The 10,281-nt window shown below is 37.7% G+C and overlaps 1 protein-coding gene across 1 annotated transcript in view; it reads right to left on the bottom strand.

Annotated features, from left to right (window-relative positions):
* Positions 1 to 4,145: 4,145 nt before the first annotated feature.
* Positions 4,146 to 10,281, bottom strand: part of gbe1b (glucan (1,4-alpha-), branching enzyme 1b) — a 98,655-nt gene continuing 92,519 nt past the window's right edge. The window contains exon 16 of the mRNA XM_004560558.6: positions 4,146 to 6,177. Within this exon, the coding sequence (XP_004560615.2) occupies positions 6,115 to 6,177 (63 nt within the window). The 3' untranslated portion in view covers positions 4,146 to 6,114. The remainder of the gene's footprint in view (positions 6,178 to 10,281) is intronic.

Here is a 10,281-nt window from a genome sequence, read left to right as displayed (position 1 = left end):
TATGGTTGACTGCCGCTCACCCTGTGGGCCAATTGTAGCTGCCCTTGATAAATGGGAGTAGGTGGTCTTAGGCGATTTTAAAGCAATGCAGTTCTTTTTGGAAACTGAGGGGGAAGTGCTTCAAAAGAAATACTTAGTCAACCTGCTATCACGGCCTTTTACTCCTTTTAGATACAAGCTTTGTCCCTTTCTTCAGGATTAATCAAACCTCTTATCTTAACCACGTTAATAAACAGGGTCTTCTGGAATCTGTATTAAAATCAGTTTGTTGCTATAGGCCAGTGTTTCCCAGCTGTGGTTATCAGGAGCTTGAGCACTGATGGTTTTCATTCAAGCTGTTTAATGAGGATTGAATAGACATGAGATACCAGGAGAATGTAGTTAATTACTTTCTTCAATAGAAAACGAGTGGCACTTTGGGTCCCAAAGATCTGTGTTGGAGCCAGTCACTGTCAGCGTTCTGCATAAAGATGAAAAACTGAGCGGATTTTCTGTTATTCTCTGCTGGGCCTGACAACAGTCCCATCACACGCATTGATATTCCACTCTCCCTTGCTCATGCCAGAGGGCTCCACCAAGATTTTACAATCATATCAGTCACATTAAAAGCAAAGATGCAAATCAGTTTGACCCAGGAGGCATCGGATCCTTCCTTTTCAAGCATTTGATAGTGACATTTGAGGGCCGCTTCAAATTCACTGGTTTGCTCTCTTGCCAAGAGTTAGATAATACAAATGGATATCAATCATGTCTTTAAGCTTTCGGTACAGAAATATCTTGATCTTGCTTAAAAAAAGATAACGCTAACTCCAATAGCACCCGTTTGGATCCTTTGTGCATTACTATTATATCTGAGCCACGATATAAAAAAAAAAAAAAGGGGGGGGGGGGGGGGGAGAGAGAGGCAAAAAATCAATACCCATTAATACATTAGTCTAAAATAATCTTTTTAGAAAAAATTTGTTTGGCACAATGCAGAAGAAATTTGACCTATATCCTGATTTCCTGTTTCCCAATCCAAACAAGTACTGCAGTGGGAAAGTATGACCAGGTTCAGGTTGTACAACATAAAGCAAGGGCTTTCAAGAAAGCGGGAATGCTGCTAAGATCATCAGAAGGAGGCACAATCTTCTTCATCCTATAGTGGCCATTACCAGACAGTATAAAAAATTTATATTGTCCATGGCTGCAACTTGTCTTTAAATAAGGGGTTAGAAGAGTCTCTGGATTCTGTAGCCTCCTGGCTCTGAAACATGTAATCAGCCTAACACATGGACAGACACGGAGCAACTGCAAACGTTGATTTAGCTCTTTTCTTAGACTCTTGAACTAAAATTCAGAAAGTCATTAAATCTTGATGATCTGTCATTGTTAAATGACTCAAATGGAAAAAATAAGCCTTTCACCCCCATATACTAGCACGTTTGATTGTGGAAGGCTCTTAGCTGGTCTAAATGGGATCAGGTCTCATACTGTGTGCCACAGGTGTTCAAACCCACAGGAGGCGATTGTTCCTAAAAGCCACAGGCTCGCTCTCTTCAAAAACAAGGGTGAGAACAAAAGCAGCAAAGATCTCGACTGTTTCACATTTTCAGGATGGAAACGCTGAACTTCACTAGTCATAACGAATATGTTAAATATTCAGATTTATTATTCATTTTTAGAAATAAAAAAATATATATAGGCTATATCCGCCGATATTTCTACATTAATTGTGTAATTTGTTCACAGAAGAACAACAAAATCAGCGTAGGTTCAAGTTTTGTTTGTTTTTCAGTTGATCAAACCTGACGAGGCTTGACAAGATGGCCTTCAAGAATTCTCCAGAGGGCGTGGATGCGCTCTGGAAAGACTGGCACATCAAACAAGGCAAAGTTTGCTGCAGAAAACAAATCTCCTTTACTGCATTCACGACACTTGTAATATTTGCTTCTTTCCCCCCTCCAACAGGAACTTTTCACAAACTTAATTTTGCCTTGAGGTAAATAAATAACTGAAGAGGAATTTTTATAGATAAAAAACACAAAAATATCTCAATTTCCACTCTCTTTAAAAATATTATTATAAGGAATACAACATGGATGCAACAGGATAGGGAGACGCATCACATGGTGTTTCTATTTCTATTTAGTAGGGGACTACTGCAACACTCAAATTCGGTCACAATAAACAGGAATTAAATAACCCAAATTGATTTGCTGGGCACATTTTTATGCACTAATGAGATATAAAATATTAAGCAATTTTAAGTTGCCTCAGTACAGCAGAAACATATTTTAATTTTTGTCCAGATATTATTGGATAACTTCAAACACACATACTACGCAAAACAAAAAATAAAACAAAGCTGACAGCAGCCATTTTGCATGTGGCATCCAGTTCCTGCCTGTAGTGCACAGATCATTCACTAGAGGGCAGAAGGCGTGTCATGCAACAGCTTCCCTAGGACATACAATACTGATCGTGCTGATTTAAGAAACTATCAAATCAAATATGATACAACTCACTGGCATAATTCTCAGGTAGCGGTTTGCCTAGTGTTGAACACTTTTGTCATTCAAAGGTGAAGAAAGCAATGGCAAAGCTCTTTGATTAAGCCATTTAATAACATCTTCCGTTCATATATCATCGCTTTAAACTAGATATTCCTTGCTAACACGAAATACTGGCTAATACGATAGTTGGTTCAATAGCTTTGAGCCAGTCCCTCCTTGTGCAAGCCAATGTCACACATCCATTTCTTGTGAACCACTAATAAATGCAAGAAGACAAATTGGTGCAAGGTTTATTTGTGAAACGTTCTCATGACGGGAAAAAACGTATATTTTGTAGCAGTCATATATATGAATGAACTTGATGTCACTTGTAAAATTCAGTGCTCGTGTGGAATGACAGGATGGGTTCAGTACAAACCTGAGGCCATAATTTGTTGTGCCACAGCGTTAGTCTATAAAGCATTTTTCTGTTATTTGAAATCAGCATGATTATTATATTCTATTGTATAGCATTATGAAAGCCATCCACTATAAAATGAAAAGAAAGGAAAAGCTTATTATGTTTGGCAATTTACTGGAGACAGAAAAGCTGCATGGGACATGTCGGGCAGGTTCAAAACATGAATCCAAAACCAGCGAGCTGCTCAGACAGACAGGCTCAACATGTGCGGGGTAGAAAGCCAATTGCAGAAATACCAGAGAGAACACCCAGAAAACGCATGCCTCAAAAATAACCAAATAATTGAATCAGTACCTTTGTGAAAAAGCCTCAATAAACGCCACATTGTGATCTTCCCAAACTGCTTTTCATGGTGCAGCTGCTAATAAGAAGCTACTGCTTGTATCAATACCGACGCACAAAGACACATAATCTGGTGTAAGTAGCACAAACTGCAGATGCCTAGGAAATGGAAATTGAAGTATTATTGTCTGATGAGATGTCTTTCATCCCCCTTACATCATGTTGTGGGAATCACTGAGGTGATTTCTCTGTATAGTCATGTAACAAGATTTCACAGCTCCCCTAATCACCAAATGAAAATGGAAACTTTATGTTCTGCAGCGCAGAGTGAAAAGTAGATTCCTTCCTTTGTTGTTTTAAAGATGTCAGGGCCTTTCCTGGTCCAGTATCAAGTACACACGCAATCCAGGTTTGTAGCTGCTCTCAAAAAAGACAGTTATTTATTTAGTTTGGGACTATTATTATAAATCCCATAGTTTGTTGACCAACGTGAAGAGAAGTGAGGTATCAACTTGCAAATATAAAAATGTACAAATTTGTGGGAGGTACTAGTCATTTTGGGACTTGACTTACCTTCAAATTATGTCCAAATTCAAAGCAGTATTACAATTTAAAAATGAAAAGAAATGTGTCTGGAAGCTACAATAATTCCATTTTAAATTGATTTAGGTGGAAGACTAAGAAAAATTATTAAGTATGGGCAGTTTTGTACATAATTAGTAGATCAACTTTTAACATTTTAAAATTACATTTAATATCACGATGACCTCCCACACTACCAAGACCAAACTGCACATTTGTTGCATCAGGTTACAAAGTACCATTACAACATACTGCTGTGGAATCCTCCACATTTCCCCAACTGCGCAATAGGACAGTATCAGTAGTCAGAGAGCAAATTCAGTTCATTCACATTCTCGTGGTTTGACAGGGACTGATTTATTATCATTAGCAATAATGAAAGAAATATGCTGAAATTGTTACAGTATATCAGACATCAATTTTACTTTTGAGAACAACTGCAGACAATTCATTTTGGCAGTGCTAAAATGACAATGACATTGGGTCAGATGAGGGATGATTATACCCTCCAATTTAGTCTCACAACCTCGTTGTCTAGAATATATGCAGAGTGATCGTCTCTGTGCTCCTTGAAAGAGAGAAAAGGCCTTTTTGAACGCATTTGCTTTTAGACAAAAAAGAAATGACATGTTCATGACACTTTTGGCTGCACACAGACGGGTGGTCCTGAAAATTAATGTGTTTTTTTTTTCTCCTCCAGCTGCACGGGACACAGATCAAAACCTGCCATAAGCTACAATAGGTGGTTAAATGACTCCGAATCTGAAATAATGCTCTAGAGGATGGCACAACCTCGGAGCTTTATCTGAGATGCACATAGCAACCTCGTTTCCCTTTTTACTCGTGCTGATTCGATAAAACATTTAGAAAGTGCTTCAAATGGTGATGATATGCCAACTTTCAGGAGGATGAAAAACAAGACAACGTAAAGACTCGAAGCAGACCAAATATCACTCATTTGTAAAACGCATTATGACATTTTGCAAATGTCACCTATTATGACGGTAGGATGTTTTAGCTAATTAATAACCTCCTCACATAGGTACTGTGATGGATTCTATAACACAGAATGAGGACTGTGGCTGCTCTTTGAAATGTTCAATCATCAACTGTGTTGAGACTAAAGTCACAAAAGTCACTGCTAATTGGAGGAGGCACGTGTGGCGCTCTGCATGAATTTAGGCCGTTTCGGTGTTTTTTTGGAATATTCCCAGAGGAATCCCTAATGAACACGGTGCACATAAATCATATCCTAGTAGTCAAGTGTGTTAGTCATCCTTGTCTTTTCTAACACAAAAGGACACACTGGTCTTCAGTAGTTTAGTTCTTCTTGTCGATTGTAGCACAGTGTAACATACAATTCATAAACTACTCTAATGCGATCTAGTGTGGGAGAAAACTATGCAATACTTTACACAAAGTGGGTAAAAACGGCCTAATTCAGCCAAATGTTGCTTGTGTATTATGCAACACACTGTGAACACTCCAAATTAAGTGATTTTATCAGTGCTTTAGCTGCAAATTACCGGCTTAATAACTGAACCATAAATAACCACTTAAATGCTCCCAGTAGCTGCATAAATTCAAACATTACAACACAACTGTTTTAGATACTCATTAAAAAGTACAGTAATTCAAATCAGTTTAATGCTTTGTGCAAATTACAATACATTTTACACCTATAATGTCCCGCAATGCAAATTAACAAAGACACATCACCAGTGATTAAACAGCCTACCTGAATATTTTGATTTTAAATGCTAGTAATACTGTAGTGCTTGCCATCTCTGTGAAACTACAATGTTATTTATATTTAAATACAAAATAATAAACCTTGTATGCTGTATTTAAACATGCCTAACATTCCTGAGCTTGTATTATCTTTGAATAAATGAATGCTGGTTTTATGGTACCACTTTCCTCTGCCACAGTTGCCGGTCATGTATTTCAGATGTCATGCCAAATGCAGGAGTACCTATAAATGGCTGCTGGCTAGTGGTGGATGGACTCGGCAGGGTTTGGAGTTTTAGCATCTAGCTGCTGGTTAGGTTGGACACTTCCCAAATGGACCAATCTGTGGTAAATGGGGTTACACAGCGTCTTAGGTTGCAGATGGTATTTGAAAGCACATAGCTCGGCAATGCTTTTTCCCCCCATTTAGAAAAAAGGCTCGAACACAAAAAAAGTAGGTTTGGGTGGTGTACAAGGTTGACATTAAGATGAAGGTGATTGTTAACACTCAGTCAGAGTTTGGAATCCATTCTCAATCCCGATCTCTGTGGAGACAATCATCCTCTAATAACAGTAATCTATCTCCTCGTTGGCCAAGACAATAGCTGTTCTGCAGGGGATGTAGACCTGAGAGAGAAAGAGAGACACAGTGGCAGGGGAGAAAGTGGGGAGAAAAGTGAGATGACAATTGAAGATTAATGATGTTAACAAGGTGTCTCAGTCATCCAGGTCACAGTATTCATGCGTGTTTGAAAGAAGGCAGCTGGACTTCTTTAGGTTCATGAAGACATTTTGCCTCTATCCAAGAGGCTTCTCTAGTTCTAAAACAAATGCCCTGAGGGTTGTTGACCCGCTATTAATTATGTGAGTCAACACATGAGCACAAGAATGGACTATTCCCATGTGGGGACTCACACAATCACCTCCAAAGGGACAACTGCTACTAGGGGTTAAATATCTGGCACTCTGTCAGTTGTTTAAATGGTTAACGGACTGATTCTTATATGGCGTTTCTACTCTACTTGAGCACTCAAAACAATTTATACAACATGTTATTCGCTCATTTACACAAGCCTTTTTTGCTTTCTAACACCATTGCATGCATCAGGAATAACTCTGGGTTCAGTATCTTGGGATCGATCCACCACGGGATGGGCTCAGTGTTTAAGAACTAAAGAAGCTTTTTGCATGAGAGGCGAAACAACTTCACAAATTTAAGTCCTTTCGCCTTTTTTTTCAAGCACTACAAAGACTACATTGATATAACTGATATAAGATCATCAATTTTGAAGATTAATGAGTGTTAAGTTTTATCCTTTTCAGGAGGGAGAAATCATGACTAGACATGGTCACCTCTCAAAATCAAGGATGACATAATGGCTAAAAAAAGACGAGTAGGATAGAGAAAAAAAAAAAAAAAAGAAATGCAAGGAGGATAACATGCAATTTTAAAATGATATATAAGGGAAAAGGTGGTCTAAGACTACTCGGAGGATAATATCTTTTAAGAATATTTAAAGTGTGACAGAATTGCAACTGCACAAAGACCTCTGGGTGGCAGTGGTGTCAGCATATCTGCAATGAGGAGAGGTGTCTTCAACTTCTTAAACATATCTCCATGAAGTGGTGGACTTCATCTGTCTAAAAACATATAATTAAATTTGCAATCTATTCAAAGCATGTTCAGTGAACTGAACAATCTGCAAATGAGTAAACTTGCCAGAAGTGGAGGCACGCTGCTAGTTTTAATTTCTGAACTCTCTCATCAATGCAGTAGCTGTGAGTTTCATCATCATCTCTAAACACTGGACTGTGAATCAATTGGAAATGTTTGATTCTGTAAAGATATAATGTAATTTCAAAAGAATCTTTCAGTTCATTGGGGTAAAGAAGAAACAAGTCAGGGAAAAACAACAAACAGAAAAAAACGTGGCATGTCACATTCCTTATGTATATACATACACATATATAGTTCAAAAAGTAGCTAATAAAGTGTTTGATCAATCCTTTTGATACTCGCAGCGTCATTTGGCAGCAGGAAGCTGCTGTGTACCATTAGTCATTTCAGATTTATGCCAAAGGAAAAGCCAAGCGGGCATAAATGATGCTATATTTCCCAACAGAAAACGAAAAAAGCCAGCAGAGCTGTAAACAATTCAATCACTCCCTGAACTCTTCAAGTCGCCCCTCAGCATCAGTGGATCTAAGCTTACTGTGGATGTGCTTCTCTGGCAACAGTTTGTCACCGAGGGAGTCATACAGCCCGGCGCTGAAACACTGACACAGACATTGGTGACTAATTAAACAGTCACAGTGGGAGAGTCTCCATATAGAAGCACCGCGGAGAGAAGGAAAGGCAGAATGAATCGCTGCACCTGTTTAGACAAAAGCTACCACTGCGTCTAACCTGGAATATGTCAACAGCTTTTATTTCCACCAAACAGACAGAAATAGTGACAAATTATAAATTAATCTGTGAAAAAAGGACCAGCAGATACGCTCAAGTGTTAGCACAGCAATTAGTGGAAGACATTCTAATTAACATATTACTCCTTGCAACGTTAGGCACATACATACTTGACATACTGTTTTGAACCCATCCACTAACACTGAGAGACTAGATTGTGAAAAATAATTCCCTTTACAGTATATATACACAGCTCCTGACTTATTCATTTATATCTATATTTCTATCTCATCAAACACAGGGCCAGCTGAACTAAACTACTAGGTACAAAATGAGGTGAAACCCTGTCCATGGAAGCAGAACCTTTTTTTTTTTTAAGGACAAAATCAAGTTTGCGTTATTAGACGTTATAGCATTTGCCAATCAAGGTAATTTGGTTATTAATAAAACTAGTTGTGAAAAAACACAATTTAATAACAGTGAGATAAAACAAACAAATTAGAATTTGTGAAAAAGGAAAACTTATCAAGTACTCACGTAATTAGCTAAAACATTGTGGAAATTACTGGAAACATATTTAGTCTTTGTCAGTGTGATCAAATTTGTTACCACAACCAGTGTGATTAGGCTTTGGTTTGTGTCTGAGTGACCTTCAACATGTGTTGTCTTTGTATTGGTACACATTTAAACCTCTGAATAATACACCATAATAAATTTCCTCCATATTAAAATAATTAGGAAAACTACAACTAAGACCAAAACTGATAAAAACTAAACATGAAATATTTTCAAACAATAACCAGAATGTCTGTGAATGTCACTGTTTGTTTGTATTACACAAACAAATGAGAATTAAAATCCACTATGAATTTAAATAGGATCGCCAACGGTCATATCCAATACAAATTAATCTCATTCACCATCAATTGAAAGCTTTTTCAGGAGTATTATCATTGCATGGTCAGTATTATCCATGGACATAAAAAGCATGAAAATATGTGAACCCATGACAAGTGGCCATAAAAATGACAAATCTGACCTTGACCATGAGCACAATTTAGGTGAAGATCCATTAGATGTGTAAGTTTCAATAAAACTTCCGCACAATGAGGAGGAGTATCGATTCTTGTGAATTGTGGATGGATGCCTCACCGTGGCATGAGCTCATCGTTCTTTGCTGGATGAGCTAAAAATGGTCCTAAATGAGCAAATCCACTCAGGAAATTAGCTGAAACTCAACTGAACTCAACTGCAATGAAAAGAAAAACTTAAAATCACGTAAAAATAAAAACTAATAACGACACATGCAATATTTCCGCAAGTTGCAGATCATTGCAGCAATGTATAGGAAATGCCAATATGACCACGTGTGCAACACACATCTTAGAATCACAACCACAAAGTCGCTGCTGTAGCCAGCAGTTGTTGCCAGATCAGGTAATGGTTACTGTAATGCAATAACTAATTTGATAATTTATTGTAGGTATTAACAATAGGGGTTAAAAACAAAATGTGATGAAAAGGACAAAGTGGTACACAATAGGACACAATACAAAATATTGTATTAGTAGGAAGAACAGCTTAGCCGTTTGTCCTTTCTTGACTTCTTCTGTATCGCCTCACACCAAGCTCACATATGAGAATTTGGATTTTATACTCCCTTGCAGAACTGAATGCAGCCTTTTGGGCTAATACTAAATCTGATCAATGTTCAAACACACCGATAAAGGATTCATGAGCTGCTTCGCAGGAACATATCATCCACCCTGTCTCCAGACCCCAGCACCTAGGCTAGAGCACTGCCTGACTATAGGCTCTCTGTGCACTTTAACTCTCCAGACATGTCTCTGTTTGGCTCACTTTACTCACTTAACAAGTATCAGCTCCCTGTAAACACTTGTGTACATGTTGGTTGTACTTCAGGCAAAGTCTAAGGATCTGACAGGATAACAAAACAAACCTGACTTGGATGGTTAATTGAAACTACGACCTAAAGAACTATACCTGATTCGTTTTCAGCTGAGACACGATTTTGCAGGCCATTATTTTCAAAAGAATATTTTCAGCCGAGCCTCACAGTAAGCAGCATCATTTCTGAAAGACTGTTGTATTGATTTTTAGTACTTCAAAGATAATCACTTTAAAAAAAAAAAGAATATTGCTGCTCATAATTAAATATAATCCTTTTGATCATAGAGCTTACATTCCTAAAATTTCCAGTAACAAAAAGCCTCTGTTAAAAAAAGAAAAAACAAAACAAAGGCTCTCTCTGGTTTTTTGTGCTTTTGTATTATTTTATAATATTAGAATTTCCAAAACAATTG

This window comes from Maylandia zebra, linkage group LG14, assembly GCF_041146795.1.
Source record: "Maylandia zebra isolate NMK-2024a linkage group LG14, Mzebra_GT3a, whole genome shotgun sequence".
Taxonomy (NCBI): domain Eukaryota; kingdom Metazoa; phylum Chordata; class Actinopteri; order Cichliformes; family Cichlidae; genus Maylandia; species Maylandia zebra.
This window is presented reverse-complemented; position numbering and strand designations above follow the sequence as displayed.